The sequence below is a fragment of the Cladophialophora carrionii genome, assembly GCF_000365165.1.
Source record: "Cladophialophora carrionii CBS 160.54 unplaced genomic scaffold supercont1.4, whole genome shotgun sequence".
Classification (NCBI taxonomy): domain Eukaryota; kingdom Fungi; phylum Ascomycota; class Eurotiomycetes; order Chaetothyriales; family Herpotrichiellaceae; genus Cladophialophora; species Cladophialophora carrionii.
In genome coordinates, this window is record NW_008481829.1 from 1,884,140 (window position 1) to 1,910,485 (window position 26,346).

At 54.9% G+C, this 26,346-nt stretch overlaps 6 protein-coding genes across 6 annotated transcripts; 2 read left to right on the plus strand and 4 right to left on the minus strand.

Moving 5' to 3' along the window:
• Positions 1-422: 422 nt before the first annotated feature.
• G647_05332 (uncharacterized protein) lies at positions 423-5,666 on the plus strand (the record flags this gene model as incomplete). Its single annotated transcript, XM_008729663.1, has 7 exons — positions 423-681; positions 740-927; positions 1,006-1,185; positions 1,237-2,209; positions 2,266-3,138; positions 3,302-3,787; positions 3,838-5,666. 7 exons carry the CDS (start codon positions 423-425, stop codon positions 5,664-5,666), a joined length of 4,788 nt encoding a protein of 1,595 aa, XP_008727885.1.
• Positions 5,667-6,768: 1,102 nt separating this feature from the next.
• On the minus strand, positions 6,769-8,545 carry G647_05333 (uncharacterized protein; the record flags this gene model as incomplete). The annotated part of the gene is made up of 4 exons (XM_008729664.1): positions 6,769-6,932; positions 7,081-7,966; positions 8,052-8,297; positions 8,465-8,545. The coding sequence occupies 4 exons, from the start codon at positions 8,543-8,545 to the stop codon at positions 6,769-6,771; spliced, it is 1,377 nt and encodes a 458-aa protein (XP_008727886.1).
• A 1,069-nt stretch (positions 8,546-9,614) lies between these two features.
• Positions 9,615-11,486, minus strand: G647_05334 (uncharacterized protein; the record flags this gene model as incomplete). The annotated part of the gene is made up of 1 exon (XM_008729665.1): positions 9,615-11,486. The coding sequence occupies one exon, from the start codon at positions 11,484-11,486 to the stop codon at positions 9,615-9,617; it is 1,872 nt and encodes a 623-aa protein (XP_008727887.1).
• A 6,150-nt stretch (positions 11,487-17,636) lies between these two features.
• On the minus strand, positions 17,637-19,463 carry G647_05335 (uncharacterized protein; the record flags this gene model as incomplete). The annotated part of the gene is made up of 3 exons (XM_008729666.1): positions 17,637-18,732; positions 18,781-19,130; positions 19,188-19,463. 3 exons carry the CDS (start codon positions 19,461-19,463, stop codon positions 17,637-17,639), a joined length of 1,722 nt encoding a protein of 573 aa, XP_008727888.1.
• A 528-nt stretch (positions 19,464-19,991) lies between these two features.
• Positions 19,992-22,603, plus strand: G647_05336 (uncharacterized protein; the record flags this gene model as incomplete). Its single annotated transcript, XM_008729667.1, has 5 exons — positions 19,992-20,102; positions 20,291-20,398; positions 20,452-21,439; positions 21,486-22,396; positions 22,457-22,603. The coding sequence occupies 5 exons, from the start codon at positions 19,992-19,994 to the stop codon at positions 22,601-22,603; spliced, it is 2,265 nt and encodes a 754-aa protein (XP_008727889.1).
• A 652-nt stretch (positions 22,604-23,255) lies between these two features.
• Positions 23,256-24,958, minus strand: G647_05337 (uncharacterized protein; the record flags this gene model as incomplete). The annotated part of the gene is made up of 5 exons (XM_008729668.1): positions 23,256-23,567; positions 23,724-24,134; positions 24,261-24,385; positions 24,464-24,557; positions 24,662-24,958. The coding sequence occupies 5 exons, from the start codon at positions 24,956-24,958 to the stop codon at positions 23,256-23,258; spliced, it is 1,239 nt and encodes a 412-aa protein (XP_008727890.1).
• Positions 24,959-26,346: the final 1,388 nt, after the last annotated feature.

Here is a 26,346-nt window from a genome sequence, read left to right on the forward strand (position 1 = left end):
CTGGACATGAAGCATGTCCGATGCAATGGATTGAAGGCAAGCAGACGCCTAGAACTCGAGGAAGACTCGTGAACAGAGTACGAGTAGTGTTGTTGATATTGAGTTCGCTGGCCTAGAATGCTATCCGCGTGCAGTATGGGGCTCCCGCCTAGCAAGCCCAGCTAATGGTGCCGGGCTTCTGTTCCAGGCGCCCCCATCCGGTGCCGAGCTGCCTGCGCGGGCGCGGCTTGCTTTGTGAATTCCTTCACCTCAACGCGACAAATCCGCCAGTCGCCCGCCATCTCTCCCTCCCTCGTCACTTGACATTGAATTGTTCTCGACTCACTCGCCCCTCGCCTCCCCATCCCATCCCATCTCCGGCCGATACGCATCCTTGCTCGAGCATGCCAACTCCCCGATGTTGATCGACACAATTTGCGCAAATGTCGACGCCGCAGGCCACCCGCGGCCAACGCGGTGGCAGCTCGACCAGAGGAGCACGAGGGACGTCGAGCTCGACTGCTCGAGGTCGCGGTAATGCTCGAGAAACCACCAACCCCCGCGGAAGAGGCAGGGGCGCCGCCACGGCTCGCGCAAATGGGAATGCGAGGGACGCAAGCCCCGCTGGTGAAGGTCTTTTGCAACGCATCCGGAATGATCTCAAGAGAGGAGCGGACACTGAGACAACTGGGCGAGGAAGAGGTGAGTGCGCCTCTGAGGTGGTGAACGAAGGGCGAAGGCAGGGACTGATTCGAGCCAGGGCGCGGAGCCGGCAGGGCAACACCTTCGACACCCAGCCAGCGAGGACGTGGTCGTGGGTTTGCGAACAATTCGAAGACGTTCAATGCCCCAAACTCGCAGCCGTCGACGTCTGGGTCCCGAAGAGGGTCTCCGGCACCCGCGAGGGACCGAAACCTCATGAACACCAAATATGCCGAATTTCAGACGGTGCGTCTCTCCCCCGTCCGTGTCTGGCTGATCACGACTACGCATATAGGTGTCTGACGTGCGAATAACCCCTTATAGCTCAAGCAAAGCCGCGAAGAGGAACGTGCAAAAGCAATCCGTGATGGATTTTTGGCAGATCCGGAGAAGAAGACAAGCCTGGATAAAGCCATCACCCCGGTCGGCACCTGCACGGATATGTGTCCGCGATTTGAAAGAGTGGAGCGCATTGTCCAGAACATGGTCGACAGGGCGGAGAAGGTGAGTATACCAGTATGTTGATCGCAGGCCATTTGCTAAAGGCATGTGTAGGAGCGCGATGATGAAGACGGGAAGGACTGGCCTGCGGAAGATCGCATGGTCAAACGATTTCGTCGCTCTGCTGCGGGCTACGACGAGCAATTGCCCTCGGATATCCGGACGCCGGAGACTCTCAAGCGGACACTGGATTACCTCTTTGACAAGGTGATTGGTGGTGCCGAACGACTGGCCACGGTACAAAAGTTTGTTTGGGATCGAACTCGAGGAATCCGGAACGACTTCTCCATCCAACAAGTCACCAATGCTGCGGATGTCAAGCTTGCCGTTGAGTGCTACGAGCGAATCGCCCGTTTCCATGTTCTCTCCCTGCACCAGCTGTCGAATCCCGACAACCTCCTAGAAGGAGAGCACTTCGACGCCTTTCAAGAGAGAGAGCAGCTCAACAATACACTGCTGTCTCTGATGTACTACTACGACGACCATCGAGACCGCGTCAACTTTCCCAACGAAGCAGAGTTTAGGGCATATCTCGTCATCTTTGAGATCGTATCTCAGACGCCGAACTTGGAAGACCGTATGCAGTCGTGGCCGGCCAGCATTCTCAACGACCAAAGAGTGAAGACGGCATTGAAGCTCTATGCCGCTGCAGGAAACACCACGCTGCCTCTTGGGCCTCTACAACCCTTGGCGACTGCTGCCATCGCGCAGGGCAATGGAGGGAGCTTTTGGAATGTCCTTGCCTCGAGATCTGTGCCGTATATCATGGCGTGTCTCGCTGAGATGTACTTCGCCGAGGTCCGATTTGCGGCTTTGGACGCTCTGTGGCGATCACTCAAGCAGTCACCTCTGGGTCAACAAGCACGATCCAGGGAGTGGAGCCTCAACGACGTGACGGACTTCCTGGGGTTTGACTCGGAAGACCAAACCAGGGAATTCTGCGAGGCTTTTGACTTGTCCTTCGCCACTGACGAGAATGGAGGGGGATACCTGGACCTCCGGGCCAACTCTGCTATGTCTTTGGACAGTGCGTATACCCGTGTCCACGCCACTTTTCGAGAGCAAGTTCTGATATCTGCCTAGAGTCATCGACACCCGGACAGCAGGTCTTTTCCCACAAGTACGTCGAAAAGAAGAGATACCGCCGGACCTTTACCGCCGTGGTCAACGGTGTGACCGTGGCTGACGCGATCCGGTCGGGCGCGATCGAATCCGATGAAGGAGAAGATGGACGAGCCGAATACGACCCTGAAGACGACGCCGAGAGCATGTTCGTCGCCGACGACCAGCCCGCCCCGTCTCCCGCGAATTCTTCAAAGCCCGGCTTTTCGCTTGATCCGACCGCCTCGGTCTTCACACCAGCATCTGGGAACACTACAGCCTCGTCGACCTTTGGAAAGCCAGCAACGGCGTCACCCTTTGGCACGTCGACGGTATCTGCAGGCTTTGGGAGTACAAGCAATACTACGTCAGACCGAGCTACAACGGCATCGACGTTTGGAAAGCCTTCCAATTCCGGCGGCTTTGGGTTTTCCACGACAGCTACGCCATCCGGGTTCCTGTCAAGCTTTAACAAGCCAGCTGATTCTGGCGCTTTCGGCTCTAGTGCCACGAGCTCTCCGTTTGGACTGACGACAACGTTTGGAAATTCGACAATCCTACAGCCACAGTCAGCAACCTCGACGTCTGATGTTTTTGGCTTACCTACAGCCTCCATATCTACGGAATCAACCGCAGCGGGCTTTGCGTCGTCCACAATTCCCTCCGGTTGGAACTTTGGGCAGTCCGCTTCTGCATCCCAGCCTCAGCAACCTGCCGCACCCGCTTTCGGGACAAACTTGGGATCGACGACAACGGCGCCTCCCTCTTTATCATCGGGGAGTAATTTTCAACCTCTCTTCGGCCAGCAACCCGCGACACAGGGGTCAATACTCCCCGCGCCAGCAACACACGAAGGTATGTTCTGTTCCAATCTTGCTCTCAATGTGCTTGCAGCGTCTTGCCCTTGGGAGCGGCCACTGATACCTCTCTTCCATAATAGATACGAAATCGACAAACCCATTTCCCTTCGCCGGCTTTCACTTACCTGCGACGTCCAATCCTCCACATCAGTCATCAGAAAATAAACCTGAGACGTCCGTATTTACACCACCGGCCTGGCTCACATCTCAATCACCACCAGCTCAGCCAGCTTTGGGTGCAGGCCCCTCATTACCATCCATCACTGAACCATCACAAGAATCCACTCCCACGTCCACTGGATTTGGCAAGACTTCTCTCAAACCATTCTTCGATTCGAAAAAAGATCTCCAGCCTTCCCTTGATACCACTTCCCCACAACAGCACTTTGCAAAGCCGCCATTAGCACCAACCCCGGCCTCACCTCAACCTCCGCGCAGCACAACTCCTCCACATTCTCCCCGCCAAACCCCAGCCCAGCCTGTCTTTACCCCAGCTGACCGTCACCGACTCGCTGCGAATGTGGCCCGTGTTGGATTCACTCAGCCAAACGGCCTCCTTCACAGTTTCCTGGAGTTCGCCCTGCGGGAAGTGTTGACGACCGCCTTTAGACAGCACCAACAGGAGCTACGTGATGCAGCCATTGGTAAGTCAAAATCGGCCTCGCCAAGACTCAACGCTAACCGCGCAATCTAGCATCTATCCGTGGACGTATCCTTGCACGAAAATTCGGCCACCTCTGGCGACAACGAGCGTGGAACAATAGCCTCAATCGACGCGCGAAGAACAGACGCCAACTCTTTGCAGAGACAATCAGAGCTGAACAAGCAAGAAAGCAAAGAAGTGATGAAGAGCTGGAGGAGATCCTGAAGGCAGCTCAAGAGTCCAGACGGCTTCAAAAGGAAGTTGAAGAGGCCGTCAAAATGCAGAAGGAACCTTCTACGATGCCGAACGGTGGTGAAGTGGTCAAGGTTGCTGGACAAAAGCGCAAGAGCTTCTCTGGTCAAGACCTGAGAGCCAGCACCGTAGCATCGGCCAACGGAGCAACCTCCGTCTCCGGTCACAAGAGGTCGAAGACGATGAGCACCTCGGCGCATTCGAGTCCAACAGCGGGTGGTGGCGCGCCGTCTGGTGCTAGCCTTCGTTCGTCCACCTCCAGGCCACCTCAACATGTCTCGATCTTCTCTCGTGCCTCAACCCTGGGACGATCGACCAGCAACTCAGACTTGCGCAAATCAGCGTCGTCTTACAAGCTGGATGCCACACGCACCGACTATTTCAGGCTCAAGGCTATGGGTCTTGATCCGGATACGCCAATCGTACCGGATACGAAAGAGACACTGGCATTCCGTCGACGAAGAGAGGCCGAAGAAAGACAAGCAAGCATTAACAGAGCCAATCGTCGCCTCCGAACCTCAACCTCGGATCAGAGTCCGCCGACGGCGATGCCACCGCCACCACTGCCACGTGCTCAAACAACCGAGACTCAACAGACACCGCGGACGAGACCTCCTCCTGCTCCTACCTCTGTCGAAGACGACTTTCTTAAGCAGATCCGAGAGGCACGAGAGGCAATGGCTGAGCAGACCGAATGGTTTAAGCAGCAAGCTGTCACTTTGGAGAAAGAGATCGCCCAGGACGATGAGTTCCGAAAAAGCCAGAGCAGTCTTGATGCTGGCAGTCCTGTGTCGTCAAGTGGTCTGGCCAAAGTCAATGGATTCGAATACCTTCCGGCGGATACAAAGCCTGGCTTTACATTGTCAAGGACTGAATTACGCATCCGCCAGACTGGTGCTCATGGGCTAGCCACTAAACCTCTACGCTCGACGGCGGACTACGTCGCCGTGGCCATGTCCAAGAAAAGTGCGCTCAATTACAGTGGCGGATCACATTCCAGTCCTGGAAGGAAACGGCCGCACAACGATGTGGAATCCTCGGATGAGATTTCGAGTGCCCACAAGGCTGCCCTCCACGCTTTGAAGCGTCCTCGGGCTGCATCTCATCATATCCAGGTGGCCACACCTCAAAAGCCAAAGCCGACGGCTCGAAAAAGTGGCGGAAATCCATATCAGTTGTTGCAGACCGTCGATTCCGACGAGGAAGAAGTAGAAGACCTGTCTGGGAACGACGGTGATACGGCAGAGTCATACGACGAGGAAGAAGAACTCCATGGACAACCTGGATCCCACCCTCGCCGCTTCGAGCCCAATGGCAACCACGCGGACGACGAGGACGAGGAGGAACTAGACGAAGATGAACTCGACGAAGAGGACGAAAATGAGGAATCCTACCTCGTCGAAGAAGGCTACGAGGATGAGGATGAGGATGGGGATGAGGATGAGGATGAAGAAGAATTGGATGAGGAAGACGAGGGCTACCGGTATCCGGCACGATATTTACAGGGTGATCAGCATGAGTACGAAGATGCAGCCACACCGGCTTCGAACCCCCAGATCAGTCGAGCGGCCAGTAGTGCGCCGGGCGCGAGTGTGGACGACGCCTTCGTCATTGATGATAGTGATTGATTTGGGCAATTCTAAACATATGGCCAAATGTCTCTTTCCTGGGCGGAAGTCGTGGGGCTTGGAACCACAAGGAACGAGAGTTTACTGTCAGGAGGACACAGTGGATTCTCCTTTATTGTTTTATCCAGGCCCAAACACAAAAGAAGATCCCGTACGATAATGGTGTGCTCGCACAGCAATTTATATTGTTGTTGTTGTTGTCGTTGTTGTTGTCGTTGTTGCCGCGCGAGTCCCCGTGTGTCGTAATTGCCTCAATATTGATTTACATATGTACCGTGTACTCCGTACACCTTTAGGCCATCAATCTCAATCAAGGGTCCATTGCTGGTAGTCTGTACGGGAGTATGTGCCTGCGTATGATATAGATGGACCTTGGTAATTATCCAATCAAACACATACGGAATATGTCTCTACATCTCTACTCTTCCATTTCTTTAGAGATGACGACGGCCTTGAAGATTGTCTATATAGGTACGGAGTAGATATCTCGTAGATCAATAGATAGATAGGCAGGCCTGTTGGTGCGTATGATAGATAGAGCTTGGTAACCATTCAAAATACGTCAAATATATACACGAACAGGTCTCTCCTCTTCCCTTTCTGTAGAGATGACGATGGTCTTGAAGATTGTCTGTATAGGTAGATACCTCATAGATAGATCAATAGGGTCCTCTGGTGCAGAGTATTGTAGGAGTCTATCTACAGTATCCTAGGAAAACCTGGCGAGCTCATTCCAGTCCCCTCCAACGCTTGCAGCATGGCAGCACGTTGAATCAGCGAACACATCCTTTCCTTTCCTTCCCTCCCATCGTCACTCTCTTCCACCTACGGAGTACAGTACTTTCTTTTTCTTTTCGTGGTCGGCTACAGTACCTTTCACTTTCCGTCCCTTCTTTCGTTCCTAGGGCGACTGACTTCGGCAGCCAAGTCTCCTTTCAGGCCTCCCCTGCGCACTGCCCGTTCAGAGGAACCCCCCTTGCAAAAGCACAACACTACACTTTTTCAATGCACGCTGCACAGGACATGCATGGGTTCTTCGCGTTCGAAATTCGACATGGCCGCAACCGCACCACCCCCTACCGAACCTTCATGGACCGTCTGTCTACAACTTGGATTTTGGTCGGAACTTTGCGGCGCCTAACTCTTGCTTCTCGATGCCCATTTCGCGGAAGATTTGCTCCGTCTTGGCATGTTGGCGCGCGATGCGGGCCTTGATCTCGTCTTTGCGCTGCTTGTTCTCGCGGCGGCCGAGTTGGTGGAGATGCGCTGTGGGCAACATGTCAGTAAGTCTGGGACGATGACAATTTGACAGATAAGGTAATAGCACATGTCATATGTAACAAACATATCACGCGGGGCAAGCAGGACGAGACAGCAGGGAAACGGGACATCGTGCTACGTATAGAGCACTCACCCTCATCAGGTCCATCAGCAATCCTCAACGTCCTCAGATGAGCCCACATGCTCGCGAGCGGCGTGTCCTGGCACACGCCCATGGCGCCGTGGGCCTGGATGGCGCGATCGATGACCTCGAGCGCCACCTGGGGGACCTTGACTTTGGCCTCTGCGATCTCGCGGAGCGCAAACTTGGCGTCCTTTTGGTCGATCTTGATGGCCGCGTTGAGCACGATGAGGCGCGAGGCGTCGATCTCGATCCGCGCCTTGGCCACCCACTCGAGCAGCACGCCGTGCTCGGACAAGGGCTTGCCAAAGGGGACCTTGCGCTCGTCGTTCAGCCGGTTGATCATCCACTCGAGGGCGCGTTCGGAGGCGCCGATGGCGCGCATGGCGTGGTGGATCCGGCCGGGCCCCAGACGGCCTTGCATGATTTCGAAGCCGCGGCCCTCGCCGAGGATCATGGCGTCGAGCGGCACGCGCACGTCCTTGAACGTGATGTGCCCGTGGCCGTGCGGCGCGTCGTCGTACCCGAACACGCTGAGCATGCGGTGGACCTGGATGCCCGGCGTGTCCGCGGGCACCAGCATCATCGACTGCTGCTTGTACTTGTCCGGGTTGTGCGGGTCGGTCTTGCCCATGACGATGAAGATCTTGCAGCGGTCGTCGCCCGCGCCGGATGACCACCACTTGGACCCGTTGAGCACGTAGTGGTCGCCGCGTCGCTCCATGCGGAGCTGGATGTTCGACCCGTCCGACGACGCGATGTCCGGTTCCGTCATCAGGAAGCCTGACCGGATCTGGCCCGCCAGGAGGGGCTTGAGCCAGCGCTCCTTTTGCGCCGCTGAGCCGTACCGCGCGATCACTTCCATGTTGCCCGTGTCGGGTGCCGCGCAGTTGCACGCCTAATGCAGAAGAGAGAGACTGTTAGTGGCGAGTTCGACACCAAGAAGCGCTCGTCCTCTTTATCCCCCTGCTCCGTCTACATACCTCACTGGCGGTGATGCTCTTGCCCAACTGTTCGGCCATCAGGCCATACTCGACATTTGTGAACTGCGGGCCGTCCTTGAAGTGGTTCTTGGGCAGGAACATGTTCCAGATGCCCAGTGCGTGCGCCTTTTTCTTGAGCTCGTCCAGGACCGACGGGTGGCCGTGCCAGCGTGCGTCGCCCGAGCCGATCTGTGAGGAGTAGACCACATCGGCGGGGATGCATTCTTCGTCCACGAACGTGTAGACCTAGGAAAAGTAAGTGAGTGAGTGGGTGAAGTGAGTGGGTGAGTGGTCAGTGAGGGCGCAGTGAGTAAGTGGTGAGTGAGTCGTGAATGGGTCTTGACGGATGCGTGAACGGAGGAGATGTCGGGTTCGTCGGCGGGCTCTAGGAACGACTGTGCAAGAATCCGTACCTTGTCCAGGAGGTCTCTTGCCCGCTGCGACACAAACGGCTGGGCAATGGGCGGGATGTTCTGAGTTGCGGGGGTCGCCATGATGGATGGAGGTGGACGTGACGGTGACTCGTATGTAATCTCCTAGAGGTTCTATCAAGAGGCAAGGTTGAGGATTTATACACCTACGGGACAGGCAGCCCAGATATCTTCGACGAATGCCCTCTTTCAATCAAACAAACTTAACAATGTCCTCGGCTGCAAAAGAAGGGAAACAACGAGGCGAGGAAGATGTGGAGAAATATAGCTTCGGCTGGATGCTTGATCTGGGGAATTGGAGTCGGGGTTGGCGAGGGTTTTGCCTCGGCCTGGCACCCAACCCGAGCCGTAACTATACTGTTATCCAGGGGTGAGGCCCCGATCAGGGTTAGTGGGAAGACGCCCATCGTTGGGATAGCGAGGTAAGAGGGCGGTCGTGGCCGGTCTTGGACGGTCCAAATTATGAGCAGTCAGCCATCGGTAGGGGTAATGCCTGGATGGAACGCAACCGCCCTGACAGTACCAAAATACACAGCGACCGCGAGAGACACCGCAAATGAGCTTAGATTGAGAGGGTTGAAATTCTCCATTGTCGAAGACATGCCACTTCTGGCCAAAAGTATCAATCTAGCTACTCTTGCTGGCACCAGCACGTCCAGCTCTCTCCAAGCCAACAAAGTGAAGTCCTCGTCCGGGAGAATTGATGTAATTCAAGAGAGCACACGCCTGTTTCAAACACCTTGATGAGCTTCTCCAGATCTTTCGATGGTGAACCGTTTCCCCGCCTAACAGCTTGTCGCCTCCGTACCTGATAATGCTTCCTCTGTCGAATCATGCTAACTTCAAAACCATACTCGCAGCCGCAAGCCCCAATGCCATTTGTCCAGGGTATTTTTTGAGTTTGAATGTTGTTGGTACAGTCCGTGACACCTCGTTAATAAAACAGGCCCATGTTTGCAAAGTCATCAGTGTCAAGGTTCCAATCGAGACAAAAGCGAGGGTGGTGTGGAGTATTTTTCCGGTCGTCCCCTGACCATCCAACAAAAACACAAGATTCTCCTCCCCTGAGGTTGTAGCTCGCCTGGTTCACGCAGAAAGTTCGAATATAGCTGACAAGGTGATGCTCAAAGAATTACAAATGGAAGTTGTGCCAACCTCCAACCCACTCAAGATCGTCTTCATCCGCGGATGAGTCGATCACGCGTTGCTGTCGCCAATCTTGATCCAAGTACGCGGGACGAACCTTGTTTCGGCTGTCCCGTCGATGGCTTGGATTGTGATGATGCTCATGTCCGAATCCTTGTGTCGGTCTCTTGCGCGATCCTGTTGTCATAGATCGTTTCTTGGTCTGGACCTCGGGCTCGGTTTGGTAGTTCCGTCTCTTGTTGCCCAAAGCAGCCCATTTGTCGGCGGGAACCTGCTTTGGTGAATGTCGAGGGGTCCGCATCCGCCATCCGAAGGGGTCGTTCTCGTTGACTCCGAAGCTGGCCTTCACCGGCGACGTTGGCTTTGGCGTGCGGCTACGACGAGCGTTGCTGGAGGAACGGCTCTTGGATTCGCAGAGGACGCCAGGGGGTACCGGGAGAGCCTTGCGACTATCTTGACTCCAGCTTCGGGAGTTGTTCTCACGTCGAAACTTCATCTCAGCCTCACGTTCTGACTCTTCCTCATCTTCCTCAAACATGTCGCTCCAGCTCTTGGCCACTGCGTCATCACCCTTCTTTCCGAAGACGGACGACATGGCAGGAATAGGCCGAGACGGGCGGGTAGGCAGGGAGTTGGGGATGGGCAGTGGGTCTGGTTGGGGTGGACTCCGACCAGCAGGCCGCTTGATCGCCATCGACTTGAACGAACCATAAGCCGAGTCGAAAACTGACGCCAACGATGGTGTGTTGCCGGAACCAGAGTACCAAGACTCGCCAAGCTTGATGCTCTTGTCAGAGTCAAAGAGTTCCTCCTCGTACATGTCCGGGATGCTCGCCAACTGCTGCTTGTGAGCAGGACTCGCGTGCAGAGCCTTGGCCCACGGGAACGACTCGCCATCGAGCTGAGGACTCTGGATCGACGGGGTCCGTAAAGGCTCACGGTTGGCACTGGCCCGCACGACATCCCGCTCTTCAGAGCAGAAGAAGTCATCGAAAGACTCGTCCTCTGTAGTAAAAGCAACCGCTCGAAGCACGGCTTGTTTCACCGCCGCTAAGTCGCGCTTGGCAGGGTCCACAGCCATGGCCACCGAGAGGATTTCGAACGTGTCCTGCGACATGTTTGGGAAGATGTCGAACAAGGATTGGCGATCGCGCCGATAGTCGGCAAATAGGACATCATCTTCCGTTGGCGTGACGAAGGGGTTCCTCGCGAAGAGAACATTGAGCAGGCAGATGCCGATGGACCAGATATCGGCCTTCGCTGGAGAATAACCCATGCCGGCAGGATCGTATTGTTCGGGAGCCATATACCGGTCACTTCCCACGCAGGCTTCGTAACACCAGAGACTCCTGGTAGCCAAGCCGAAGTCTCCGAGCTTGACAGAACCATCCTGCGTCAAGAAGATGTTCTCAGGCTTGATGTCTCGGTGGTACAGACCATTGGCGTGCATGTGTTGTACAGCACTGATGAGTTGCAACATGAAACGTCGAACATGTTCTGTCTGTAAAGGTCCACGGTCCAAGCGGATGGCTTCATAGAGATCGCCCTGAGAGCAGTATTCCAAGGCCAGGAAGGTGTGAGAGTCTGTCTCAAAGTGATGAACAAGATTCACCAAGTGGTCGTGATGCTTCAAAATGGCATGGCAAGCAAGTTCCTCAGCACCTTCATCCGTACTTTGAGTCGTAGGCTGAGACACGGCCGAGGGCTTAGTGAGGCATTTGATGGCCACGTGCTGTTGAGTCAGAGTGTCCTCGGCGAGGAAGACCATCCCGAATGAGCCATGATTGAGAGGAGCAATGGTCCGAAAACGTCCGCCAAGGAGCTGGTCCGCACGGAAATCATCCTTCATGCACTCCATCGCTGATGTGCAATTCCAATCTTCCCGATCTCTTTGCAGCGGTCTATCGTTTTGGATTTGGAAGACGATAACTTTTTGACTTTTGTGACTGAGCAGACAGTACGATCCAGGAGAAGTTTGTACAAGAGTATAGACAGGAATGGAAGTCGGATGCGTAGAGCTTGTACGAGCCGAAAAAGCTCAGTCGGAAGAGACAACGTCGAGTGTAGGAACTGCAACCACCAGGACACCAAGCATAAAACCGCCTTGCAACTTGAACTCTTCAACCACCCCGCTTATCATGTGTAGAAAACGCCCGGTCGAGAGGAAACCACGGAACTCCTAGTCGTCGTGCAGCGTCAGAGGCTCATAGAGGTGATATAGGTCGTATCGTTAAAACAAAGGAAAGCGATAATCGCTGACGCAGAGCCTGGGCTCGTTGTACAGTCGAAAAGCAATGGCGTAGAGAGCGTAAGTTATTGTGTCATGATCGAGTGAGGTGTTGGACTGGTTCCGGCAAGAGAGCCAAAGAATGAATGGGAGATGGTGAAGGAGAGATCGGAGGGATTTCAAAGGAGGTGAGGTTGTGGAGGCGAGGCGAGACGACCTGTGAGTTGGAAGTAGTCGATGTGACCGGGATTGAGGATTGATGTGTCACGCTGCTGTCGAGCTTCCGGTGCCTGTCGACAGGCTGCCACGGCGGATTGCCACGGAAGGAGCTGCTTGACCGACGGGAGAACAGAAGACCCGACTTGTATGGTGCAATCTTCCTGACTCAAAGGACGAGTGCCTCCTTTATCCTGGCGTATTTGTTGTGGTGTGCAGAACGTGACTCGACCTTGACCCAATGACACCACAACAGTGAGTCACGAGATCGGTCCCAGCGTGAATGACCCGATCAGACTCGATGGAATAGCTCTCAGAAAGCCTTCAGATGCCAGGCAGAGTGAGCTCAGGTCGACGGTATAATAGGATTATAGGTACAGTAGGGTCGTGTACGAGTCGATTGCGGTTGGTGGGGGAGCTGGCACCAGTGGGGCGGGTGGTCTGCTAGGTGACAGCGAGGAATGCCGGGAAGGAACGTCGTCGAGACGCAAGAGAGAAGGAGGGACACGGCCAGGTGTAATGTGTAGGATCGTAGGGTTATAGGAAAGAGAAACGAACACTCGTAGGACTTTGGTCTTCACATTGCAGGGTGGCCGAGTTGAGGGTCGAGTAAGGGACGTACAACAACAAAGAGAGGATGGATGAGTGAGGGTTATGAAGCTTGCAGCCAAGTTGGCGGTGACAGCGCTCTCACGGGTCACCAGTTCCTGGCAACTCTGGGGCCAGCAGCAGAGTGGGTGAGTGGTCCCTCGGGCAGCCTAAGCCTATTGGAGAGAGGTGGACAAAGGCAACGGCAAAACGCTCAACAAATGATGCCCAGGCAGAGAACACAATGGAATCGGTCGGGCCAGCCATGGTCAAATCAGCGTGTGCCTTGTGGGGAAGCTTGCATTGTCCCTGCGCCAGCTATCGAGGACGCTGGTTGGAAGACTACTGCATCCGCTAGGCTATCTAGGGACTGGTGCGTCCTGCACGACCAAGCCCTCGCAATTTCCTGGCAGCGCGTGATCCACACTGCGCAGGCCCTCTTGTCTCTTCTCTGCCTGTCCTCGTGCTCAGCTTTACGCCGATGGAGCCTGCATGGCGCCATCCCTCTTTTTTGTCTCACACTTCTTGCTCAGCCCTGGAGATCAGTCGCCGGAGCCATGTTTGGGCAGTTCCAGCTCTTTGACAGGTTGCGTGGTTCAGGCTCAGGCGCTGCCTTCCTGGGACATCCACCCTACCCGCTTTCGGCGACACGCTTTGGGCCCTCGGCCAATAGTCACGCCACAGCCATCATGGACCTGGCGAAATGACGCCGCTGCCCGCCGAGAACACGCAACCTCAGCACCTGATGACCAAGGCAGAGGCAAAAAAGGACACTTTTGCAACAACAAAGAACAATTACGAAGCGCGGGATTGTGAGGGTACGACTTCCCGAGCCTTCCATCCCTTTGCCACGAGTCGCTCTGCGTGTGCTGATACAGTAACCCGTGTGAGCAACCACGTACACTCTTCCGCAGAGTATTGTGCTCATAAAGGATGCCATATCCGGCTTACCACACTGCACAGGTGTCCCGTGCTCAATCCTTTTGTGATAGGCCCTATCCGCCGGGTGCAACACCCATGGTTTCTCACAGAGATAGCCCTCATTCTTCACGAGCCCTGCAGTATCATAGCTTACGACCGGAGCGAAGAGATTGTTATTGGCCTACATGCAGATGCGAGGACGAAAACTTCATGTTCGATCGTGATGGCACCTAGGTATCAATTGCCTGACGAGCCAACGTTACGAGTACCTGGCATGACCCCGTGAGAAAGACCCCTGTGCCTGCAAACTGTACTCCTGCATACTGTGTAGCAGCTTTACCCCGCAAAATTCTTGAACTCCACGACCGCCAAGTAGTTCATCCGGAGCGGTAGTTACAACGTGAGAGTGCAGAAGCTCGTAGAAGGGAGGTGATCGTTCCCAGTACCTCCGACCTTGTTCATAACTAATGTCTACCTGTCCTCTTCCGTGTAGACAGAAGGGTAACTCAAAGAGGTCATGGTACTCCGACGTACCTCATAGTACCCGGTAGAACCACAAGCCAGGGTCATGTGACTTCGTGTCTATTCCTGTACCCCAGTATCGAGTTCGTGGGTCCGAAAAGGATTCATGGAACCACAGAGCTTCGTCACGCCCGAGTCTTCTGTGCAGTCTCTTTCGACCAACTTCCAGCTGTTTCGAGTCCCGTTACAGGAGTGCATCTGACCGAAAAGACCAATCCTAGCACCAAGCCATGGAGATCCTGTCAAACCAGGTGACTTGTTTATCGGATCGGCATAACTTGTCCAACCGAGCGAACGCAGACCCAATGACAACGATGGTGCAATTCATGAGCAACAAGGCAAAACCACGTGAGCGATAGGCAAATGATTGGCTGACGGCATATTGTGAGAGCTCATCTCGGATAATCTCGATCATCGAACCACTGACGTTGGCGGTTTCGGAGCATCCTGCCAGGACAAGGTCGTGTTTCAGTCGAGATCTTCATATCGAAGTGATAACTCGTACTTCGTACAGACTACTCCGTAGCAATCTTGCCAACAGATTGGGAGAAATACTCGACCGAATGTCGATCTGTTATGGAGTACTCCGTAGTCCACTGTCGATTGACAGTGCTGCAAAATACCCAAGCAGTAAATTTTCCAGCGTGACGGTGCGGTCAGCGAAAAAGACGACAACAGACTGCTATTCGATGTTAGACATCGTGCCCAAATGTCGGTGAAAGGCAATGCAATTTCGCATTGCTTGTATGGTCTCTTTCAGCGACAGTCTGGAGCCCTTAGGATGCCTTGGTCGAGACGCTCTAATGCAGCAGCGGACGCTTGGATATGCAGAGCTGCATAAGCGTTATGTGCCGTCTTGGAAGACTTTCTCCGTCCTCCGCTTCAGTTCTGGAGCTGGGCGGCGGCCGCCAACGCTCGAGGCCGCTTCGGATCTCGCGAGTCGCAGACTCGGAAAACTCGCATACTGTGTACGGAGTACTGTCTACGTAGTCCCCTTGGGGAAGTCGATGGATACTATTGGCACCAGCGGAGCGGTTGAGTCGCCACCCACTTGCGAAAGGCCACGAATATCCATTCATCGACCGCGACAAGGTCTCCGTTTGGCGCAACGGGCTTTGTGCTTTGCCGCTGCGTAGGAAATGCAATAGGCGCGCACCAAGTGGTACAATAAGGTGGTCGAGAAGAAGGACAGCGGCAATGATCGTCTGGGACTATCCAACCACCACAACATTTGGGTCGCTGGCGCCCTTGCGTTGGTCGGCGCCGGGCCGAAGCACGCTCGAGTTCTGGAGTCCGAAGCCCCTCCGATGGATGGGCTTCCGACTTCCCCACCAAGCATCAATCGCTGCTCGAGCTTCTGAGAGCACACGAAACAGCGCCTGCTCGAACAGCTGTGGCAGCCGTCTCTGCCAACGATGCTTGCTGCGGTGGGCCTTCAAGGCATTAAGGATACCCAGTAATGGCCAAAGTCCATTCTCTGGCTCGCCACGAGTGTTATTCGAGGACAATTGATGTTCCTTATCTGACCATCTTGGCGCCTGTCCCACAGAGGACAACGAGCTTCGATCTTCAATACTGGAACATTCTATCGCAGCCACATTGTCCCAGCATTGGACCTGGCGACGACAACATCTGTCCTGTACACAGTATCCACCAATGCAGCAAGATCTCTGCAGTCGATCTTGGCCGAGGTGTGGAATCCCAAGAATCGCTCCACTGGCAACTACTGTGTACTGTGTCCTAAAGGCGTGTCTGCGACACAATCTTCCCACCGAGGTCCAGTAAAGTCCTTCAAGGGCATCATCGTCCACTCAGCGGCGTTGCTGCCAGCCCGTCACTCATCTGCCGCCTGCAGACGAGCCCAAGACTGCGCACTCGCCGGTGAGCTACTGTGAGCTCGTCCCGTATCTCTGCAGTAGGTTTTAGAGATCGCCGCAACCCTTAGTCCAAGGCTCGCAGGACCCGCGGAGGCGCTGTTCAAGTTACAGTAGCGGTTCAGGCTCGAACCGCGCGTGCGCACTCCACTCAGCGGCCCTTCCCATCCTCCATCGCGTTCGGGACCTTCGCCCCCCAGCATGGCGGTATATACACCGCTACTCGTACTGTGTCTGTACAGTGTGCTGGCCGCGATCCATCTGCCACACTGCAGGATTCGCCCCCCGTCCACGTCGGCGAAAATGCAGAGTTTTCTTTCGTGTTCGCCAGCTGCCAGCATTGCATAACGGTCTCAAAATATCAAGGTGGCTGGGAGTAAGCTACGCAGGACTCGGTTTGACACCCTTGACACAAACCCACACATGGGGTCCTAACCCGACTCCGAGGGCCTTCACCGCCGCGAAGTCTTGGATGCGCACAGTGGGAAAAAAAAATTGAACAATTTTTTTTTTTCGAATTGCACATGTCGCGACGCGACCGTCTGTTGACATGTTGCCCCGTTGGGCGAATTGCATGTCGAATACTCCATAGCAAATTGCCAAATTTGCTACATCTTGCGCCGATGAGGACGTCTTGCGGAAATTGCCCCAAAATGTCGGTGAGAGCTTTTGTTTTCCAGAGATGAGGGTATCGTTCGTTGCCTGCGAGGGGCGAGGGCTCTGACCTTTTCTTCCGTCCTCGATGCCTCGAATCTTGCTTTGCACGAGTTGAGGCCACACTTGACTGCTGCAACCAGCCTGTGAAGCAGACGTGTTGTCGGTGGCGACGGTGGCAGTAAGCGGGTGGGTACATATGGGATTCCGTCAAAACTCCCCAAGGATCTACGGTTGTTCTGTTCTTGCGGAAGACCTATTATGCAGTACCTCGTACTATACACAGTGCGCGGCGACATGGCAAGTACAGTAAACCAGACAGTCACGCAGTCAGCCTACGGTACCCAGCAGACGAACCTCGTGTGTCTCATGGCCATTGAGCAGCAGGATATGTACACGGTAGGCTTCGACATTATTCGGCCTTCCAGTGCCTCCCTTCTACCCATTTGATTTGTCGAATCCTCAGTGCCCACGACGGCGCTCTCGCACGGAATTTTCGAACGTGGTGTCTTGCGTATTCAATCGGGACCCTGAGGTCGTCCTCATACACGATCGGAAAGGTAAATAAATGCATGGACAACTAAGAGTTAGGCTCGCATATTGCTCTCTGCATATTGCTGCCTCTATATTGCAGCCTCACGGTTCCTTGCGGCGAGGCGCGTAAAGTGCTTAGTTTATTGCCGCCCAGTACTTTATTCTACCATCTGTGCTGTTTTACAGTATGTGTACATCAATCTATGAGAAGCGAGGACTTTGCGATGCCGATGAACAATATCTTGAGGACATCATTTGCATGGCGAGCTCCTGACACAAGAAACACCCGGTGCACTCGACCTCATCGTTTCAGAGGCCGGAACGCGCAGCAGCTCAGCCGTGGACTGGCAGTTTCATGACTGTGCCCAGAGAGGACCGGCCACCTGTATGCTGATGGTTCGGAGAAGTCCATGGCTTTTGGCAGGCCAAGTTGACAGGCACGGGAAGAGGTGAGACTCGTGTGCGGTGTACCTCACAGGGCTCCTCCTAGCGCTTCAACAAGCCAAAGCGCTAGTCGTACCTTCAAGCCAACTCTGCGTTCGACTCTGGCAAGAGTATCTTGCGTTGCGACTGTCGCATCCGCCTCTAGATTCTCCACCTCCCTCTTCAATCGCTTCTTGAGGCCTTCGTCGCCAGTCAAGATCATTGCTCCGATCTCCAAGTCGAGACTATAGCTTCGTTTCGTGTAGTTACTACTTCCAACCACAGTTACGCTCGGCCCGCAGTCCTCGACAAGTTTTCCTTCCGCATTCGGTTGGGGAGGTAAGGTCACCCATAGGCCCTTGGCGTGGTAAGTCATACCGCCAGGCTCGCCGACCGTGCCTCTGCGCCATTCCTTCAGCTGTATCACATCTTGTTTGCCTGCAGAGCTAACGGTCCGCAGGAAGCGGCGGGAGAGCAATGTGTATGCGGCGGGTAACATACCGCTTACACCGCGACTGCCGTAGAAACCGTTCGCCCAGGGGGATGCGGTGATGACTGTGCATGACTTATCGTAATATGCTTTTTTGCCAGGGGTGAGGACGTCGGGCGCTTCTGGAGCGGCGGCGATGAGCATGTTACAGATGTCGGGGTCGATGTTGAAGTAGCCTGCTGTGAACGCCCAGGTTGACTTGTGCAGGCGTTCGTCCTCAGCGAGATTGGTCAACAGCTTGGTGATGGCGGGCTTCTCGGTCGATGTATACTGTGCGAATTCGTAGTCGAGCAACGCAATGTTCCTGGGTTGGCCGAGGAGAATGTCAAATTGAGCTAGTGGATAGATGAACGTTTTCTGGTTGGTAAATTCGACGGGAAACATCTTTTGTCGGGCTCGTTTGTGGATGAGTGGCTCGAGGGTTTCTTTGGCATAGGATTTGAACCGTCTGGTGTGCCATAATGGGTCGGGATAGCCTCTCTCGTGGGGACTTAGGAGTTCGAAGCCGCCTGGACGGTCATCGGATGGAATGAGCTGGTAGGATAGATCGCAGACTGCGTCGTGAATGGCAGCGTAAAAGTCAGTGAGCTCTTTGGAGGCGAAAAGATGGTAGCGGTCGAGACGGTTCGTGAAATAGTCGTCGGACAAGTTGGCACTGCCTAAGTCAGCATCTCATGTAGAGCGATACAGAGGTCGCTCGTACCCGGATAACATTATCTCGTCGTCAAAGCCATAAAGCTTCATGTGCTGCAATCCCCACCCCTCATTGATGCGCTTGGGCATGTATTTCTTCTTCCACCCGTTCAAGTTGGGCGTGTGGAACATTGAGATCTTCACCCTATCGCCCAACTGTGTGACCAGGGGTGCTAGAAGAGTCCCACATGATGGCTCAGGATCTTCTCGAGTACCTCGGAGCGCGTCCGTCAGGATCGAAAGCTCAAGGTCTGGGTTGGCCTCAAGTGCCTCCCGTAGGGTGTGGATGAGTTCGTGTTCGGTCTTCCCAATATACAGCGTTGACAGGTATATCCGTCGCTTGGCTCCTCTTATCTTGGCCTGCAGCACTTCTTAGCCAGGCTTCTCACATCGCATCTATAGATCTGGTTGGGGTACCTTCAAGGTTTCGTAGAACGCCGCCGGACCGTCTAGGATGTGAATATTGTCCGGATCAATCTCAAATCGGGGCGCAACGTGGTCGAGCTGCGAAGCGACTCCCGCAAGAGGGTGCGCCGTGGGAGCTGCGCCATTGCTGGCAGATGCCGACGAGGAGGAGGACGAGAACCGCCTTGTAACAATCCTTTTGGCAGCTGGTCTGGGAAAGAAAATCCTCGTCGTTCGGGTGCTGCTTCGGAGAACTCGCCCCCCAACTCCCACGCTCCGCGCGAACATTCCCTTCCCAGCAACAGGACACTCCCAATGCTCACTTCTGGATGACTCTGCACTCCTCCATAACCTGGCACAATGGACGGTGTTGGCGAGGCTGTCAGGGCAGTCAACTGGCGCCGCAGCCAGGCCACGTTGATGTCACCGCTTGGCATTCGTCGCCTCCGAAGCTCGGGTCTGTTTGTTGGCGCGCGCGGCGGGGCGAAAAGCCACGAGGTCGAGACTGCTGAGCTGAGATTCCCGTCAATCGTAAATCCCCTCGGCTAGGCAGAGGCGTTCATGATATAGCTCAAGTCCGGTGACATTTCCCATTCCAGCCCAACGGACGCCGCTGTCTTGCGCAGGGCGCCGGGATCAGTTGATACCCAGTAGATAGAGAGTCGGCCGTCTGCCTCGTCGGATCCCCCGCCTTTTCGGTTCGACCCCCCAGTGACCGGCGACAACCACGATATGAACAGAGACCCAGCGCCTGACCGTGTTCTAACCCTTCTCTATCCAAGGAAGTGTCAGTGAGGGCGGTCGCGCAGAATCACCATGGAGAGCGGCGTGCGCAGGTTCCTCTCCAAGCGCGAGGGCAAGCGCAACAGAGGCCGTGGCGAGCATCAACACCTGCCCCATCCTCTGAGCAGGAAGGAGTTCTCGACAGTGAGTTCTTTTCCTTGAAGCCGCGATGCCCGCGCAACCATGTCCCCAAACCGTGTCATTTAAGCCATGCCGACTATCCAACTTTTGTGCCTATCAATATGTACCCCCTCCGGAGATCGGGCTACTTCTAGTGTATACGTCGCTTCTTCCCTTGGTTACTATCATGTCTGACTTATGCGCCCTTACAGTCCAGTCCGGAACTTGTGCCTCGACCAGTGAACCCCATCTCAGCTCAAGATTTCTATGGCCTGTTCGACGCCAATGTCCCACCTGCTACGTCGGTCGAGGAACCCAAGGTCATTATCCCTTCTTGTCCTGGCAGCCCGATCCTGCTAACCTGGTAGTTCAGATACGAACCATACGAGACCGTCTGTTGAAGGGGAAAGGCGTCCTTGTCAGGGATGCTCAAATCCTGTGGACGCTGCGTTCTCTGTCCACAGGTGGAGACGTCAATTCGGGCTATGAACTCCTGCTCGCCATGTCAGACGCTTCGGAAGGAATTGTCAGGCCATATGATCCGTATACGAAGATGCTCGGTGCACAAAACAGACAAGGGGTTACCTGCTTCCTGGACGCCACTCTCTTTTCCATGTTCTCGCGCCTCGACAGCTTCGAGGCCATGCTCTACAACACCTTTGACGATCTACCACGAAACAAGCTTGCCTTTCTCCTACGCCTTTGGGTCAACCTCCTGCGATCTGGAAAGCTGATCACCACCGACATCACCAAGGTCGTGCAAGAGACTCTGGCGGAATGTGGTTGGGCCGAGGCCAAGGAACTCCACCAGCAAGACGCTTCAGAAGCCTTCACATTTATTACCGGCAAGCTCGAACTGCCATTGTTGACCTTGAAGATGGATATCTACCACACCGGCAAAGAAGATACGGCGGATGATCACAAGTTCATCAACGAGAGACTTCTGGAAGTGGCCATCCCGTCGGATCCGACCAGCGAGAGAAAGGAAATAACGCTAGAAGAGTGTTTGGAAGACTATTTCAACAACCGAATAGAGGTCCGGCGATACCTCGAGCGACGATCAACAATCAATTCAACGCGCAAAGCCAGTGCAATTCATGTCGAGACGGTTGAGCTAGATGGCGACCAGTCACCCATCACTCCACTCTCGCCCTCTCCCAGCTATGCATCCCCCATACGACCCGCCATCGGCCGGACTCGTGCCCCTAGTATTATCCAAGAGCGCTACATACCTTTACGCAATGAAAGCGGATATTCATCGTTGGCTCCCATCGATTCGAATGACTCTGTGGCTCGGTCGCGGGCCGGAAGTGTGCGGAAAGAGGTTATGATGCCTGCGTGGCAATTCTTCAGCTTGATACGTACGTAGTCCTTTCCGTCGATTCGGCTTTGACTGACCCGCGGCAGCCTGGTATACTGACAATGCTCCGACAAATGACGCACAAGTCGCCGCTCATTTCTCAACGAAACGGCCGATTCTTGGTCTGTGCCTGAAGCGATATTCGTATACACCCGAAGGCAGAGCGATCCGACTAGGCACCCAGATCGACATTCCTGTTGAGATTGCCGTACCTCATTTTATTCAGGACGATAAGATTGAGGAGATCCACGGGCTGAACAGCAATTTCAAACTCTCATTACAAGCGGTTGTCTGTCATCGAGGCGACTCGGTGGATTCTGGACATTACGTTGCCCTCGCGCGTGGTACTGCCACGCCAGGGTCTCCTAATCGCGAGTATTCTCATACGACTAAGGTTTGGATGAGATTCGACGATCTTGCGCCACACCGGATCACCGTCATCGACATCGAGACAGCATTGAAAGAGGAGACACCTTACCTGCTTTTCTACCAGATCGTCCCTATCGAGGGAGATCCGGGAAGCATAACATCGGGCGAGGAGACCCTAGCTACTGTCCACGAGCGCAACGCTTCGGTCAGCGAAGTCTCTGATATATCAATTCTAGGAGATAATCAAAGCATTTCCGGCCGCCCAAGCTTTGAGGTCACAGTTCGAGAAGAACCCAGAGGACGGTCTCCTACAGAAACGAGGAGAGCTAGTGTCATCTCCTTTCAGGATCCGCCTGCGACGTACACAAATGGGACTACTGGCGCAACTCTGGCAGTTTCAAACAACGGTGACGGCGACCAGACTGGGACACCGAAGCCAAAGTCTTTGTCTCGGTCGCAGAGTAAAGCGAGTGAGAGTGGTAGTGGCTTGGGAAGAACCCTTTCGAAACTGAAAAGAAAGAGCCGAGAAGTTTTGCCAGTCCCCGCAGATGTTCCTCCACAGACTGGAGTACAGGCCACGGAAGTCCCTGTGCAAGCTGCACCGGCTCCTCACGCAGGACAGCAGAGTATCCCGCAACGTGGACCGCAGAATGGTGCTCAAACCACGCCAAAGCCAAATACGCTGCAGGTGCAACACCAGGCTCCCAAGACGCACAGAAGGGAGAAAAGCCGGGGTCGTGTGTCAAGGAGTAAAATTCGCGGCGAGAAGCCAGATCGGGAGTGCATTGTGATGTGAGGGCCCAGCAGGACCCTTCTGCCGCTATTCGAGTCATTGCATGGCGAGGTTCGCGTTCAGCGAGTTTCATCGTCGTCATGTCTGAGAATGAGAGACACTGACGCTGTTGTTTTCATGGCACTTTGATACCGCAGGTCTTCTGGTTCTTTGCGCCATGTTGCTTGACGAGAGAGCGAGTTTCTGAGGTGTACATGTCTCTTTAGCAAAGCATATTGACCGTTTCGGTCGTAAAGCAGGAAAACACAGGTTTTCGCAGGACGGAATCACTCTCCCACGTACAGAGCCATAACAATGAAACACGATGATTACATGAGCGTCGGCAAGTTTAAACGGAGACATAGAGACCTTCCAACTGGCCTTCAAGAGTGGTCGGTCCTTGTCTGCCCGTCTTATTAGATATGGCAAGATATTTTTCTCTGCATGGAAACCAATTCCATATACTGCAAGTTCTGGATCAACCCGGCCTCAACTTGTGCCCAGAGGCCGAGGATCTTCGGGTCCCCTGTATCCGCCGGTGTCAGCCGTGCTCTCAAATACTCGCATCAGCAGCAGCTAGTCAGAAGGGCAAGACGCGACTCACCGAAAGGAATAATTTGACTGGCAATGATGCCACCGAGGCCCTACACCAGGACAAAATTAGCCACGTCGTCTCTCAGACCCCCTGCGAGGAAGCCTTTGTCATGGAGCCTCTAACGGATCCTCCTCCACACGCTTCCATAGTAATAGGAACAACGCGATGATCACGTACCCGCTTCCGATCCGCCCACCAGAACAGGTTCGGCAATCCCGCCCACCAGCCTGTGCCTTCGCTGTGCACGGCCGAATCGCGCAGGTGCAGGAAGAAGGTCAACCCCCAGCCTTGCGGAATGTCGTGGGGTTCAGGGTACAATTCGGCAAGCGCGTTGCTGTACTCTGGTTTAGGAGGGACGATGGCTTGACGACCGAAGTTGGGCATGTCGGGGATCTATCGACGTGGTGGAAACGTCGTCGTCGTCAGCATAGAACAGAACGGCACGGCACAGCACAGCATAGCATGGCACGACACGGCATCTCATCACCTTTGATCGAAAGACCACGATATTGGGGCCGGAAAGAGGGATTCAAAAAGACCGCCACTCACCTGATTGGTAAACATCTCATCGACGGTCTCTTTCTTCAAGATGCGATTGCCACTCGGGGCATGCACGCCGTCATTCAACAACGCCGTGATGATCTGACAGTACTGGTTCGGACGGGCGAAACAACCGGCGCCGCCGGCGTGGAAGGTCCCGTCAATCTCCTCCTTGGTGCTGGCGTACAGGGGCCGGCGGTTCAGGTGGCCGTTGCGCGCGAGCGAGAGGGACCCGTCCACCAGGGAGCGGGCGTTCATGTAGGCCAGCTTCTTCTTCATCTCGTCCGTGGGGAACATGTTGATGTGGGTGATGCCGAGGGGCTTGAAGATGTGTTGCTGGAAGTAGTCGTTGAGTTTGAGGCCCGAGGCCCGCTCGATCAGTACGCCCGCCCAGTCGATGTTGATGCCGTATTCCCATACCTTTTGGCGGAGAGGGCGTTAGTCAGGCAGAGACAGACAGAGAGACACAGGTGAATGGATATAGAGGGGAACGGGAGAGTAGATTAGAGTGGCATCAAGTCTCGCGAAACAAAGCACGTCACATACCTCGCCCGGTTGATTGACCAGAGGCTGGGAGAGGTAGTCGTGGTAGGAGCCAGAGAACTCGTCGAGGCCAAGCGGGCCGGCCCAGTCGTTGAGGCGGTCGTCGAAGAAGGCATACCCGAAGCCGGCTATGGCGCCCTGTCAGTTATATACCGCCGGATGTGGGAGAGCCATAGGACAGCCAGAGCCAGATAGCAACAACTCACCCGTATGTGATAGGAGCATTCGCAGCGTGATGCCCCGCTTCTTGGGCACCAGCTTCTGCGCCGCCGGATCCCAGACTTGCACGGCTTTCAGTTCCTGATCACGTCGTCATGTGTTAGCGCAGCGCAGGGGAGAGGAGGAGGGGATGCGCGCCGACTTCCACCGAGATCAGATCTCCATCACCACGCACGACGACGTACCGGGGCCAACTTCTCCACCACGTCGACGTCGTCGAGGCTCAATTTGCCCTGCTCGACCAGCTGCATGGCCGCCACGCCCGTGATCATCTTGGTGCAGCTGGCGATCCAAAAGATGTGGTCGGTGGTCATGGCCTCGGCCTTGCCCGCGCCCACCTTGCCGGAGGCGTGTTCGAAGATGATGTCGCCGGCCCTGTTGACCGCGGCGAAGACCACGCCCGGAGCGCCCGCCGGGTCGGCCGTCAGGGCGTCGATCTGGGATTTCAGGTTCGGCACGGCCGACGCGGCGACTTTGGCCATTGTGATTGCTTGTTGAAGAAGCCGAGATCGGATGTGATGTGAAGATGGACGATTTTTGTTTTGTTTCCACGTTTCCGACTTGAGCAGGCAGGAGAACGAGGGCAGTGCGATCAGACCGCAGTGATGACTAAGTCTCTCTCTTGCGAACTACTGTAACAACGTTATGTCTTCTCTCACTGCTGAGAAAGGCACGTCTACTTCGGCTTTGACACCAAAACCCACATGGTCCTTTTATACGCGTGTGCTATCGAGCGGGGCTGGACCACCATACTGCACGCACCCTCTCCAAACATGGCAGCGAGTACGAATGATGCCCCTCGGTCGAAGCCCGGGGCTCCGCTACGCCGGGTGGACAAGCGAGGAATCCAGCCAGGAGGGGCATCACGAGCGATACGAGGACGATGCCGACGGACACGGGTGGCTTTGGCCTGTGGATGCGAGGCCGAGGGCATCATTGGTACATCTGGCGGTCCATGGAGAGGGGAAGTTGGGTCAGTCGTAAGAGAGAGTTTGGAAGCGGACCCGATCGAGGTGAGAACCCCCGCATCTGGCGACGAGAAAGAATCGAATCTGGACTGTTCGGGTGTTGCGTTCTGTGGCCTTCCTTTCTTCGTCGCTACTCCTCTCAAGCCGGGGTTGGCGATTGAGTCCATGGCTGGTGCCTGCTGGTGGGGGAAGGGGCTCGTCCGAGATTGAGGACAATGCCTACGAGTACGAGTATGTACGAGTGAACTGCAAGGCCAGGAAAGGGGGGTATGTACCTCAGTAACTTAATTAGGCCTCTTCCTCTTCGGGAACACGGGGAAGTCAGCCTTGTCGACTCGATCGCTGTGCCAAGGGGGTACGTACTGGAACCCGACCTGCAACTGTTCTAACCACGCATGCCAGAGGGATCATTCTGTTCTCGCCCATGAGTCAGAATTATTTGCGTCGTGGTTGTATCTATAATGCATTGTTCCGAGACATGCCCCAGGTAAAGAATTACGCGAGCCAGTCAGCCATTTCTTTGAGCAGCAATGCCCTTCGCGATCGACATCGGAAAGGCCAGCATGTAGATCAGTTCACAGTCGAACTCCGCCAGATAGGAGCAAGCCAGCGTCAAGAGTCAGTGGAAGAAGAGGCATGCGAGGCAGGACTTCTTTGAAGGGGTAACAGCCCGTAAACATGCAGCAGGATCAAGTGCCCAAGAATTATCTCGGTCTATCGTTGCGTCGGTTTGTCGAAATCTGCAGACAGTCTCCCTGGAATTCCTTGTGCTGTTTTGGCATCTAGGACTCCATAAACCCCTGGCCACCTTTTGAAGACCGCGCCTCCGTTCATCGAAGAGGTCAACATGCCCTTACCCGGAGGACGCCTTGCGCTTGCCGGTGAATCTGGAAATTGCGAGG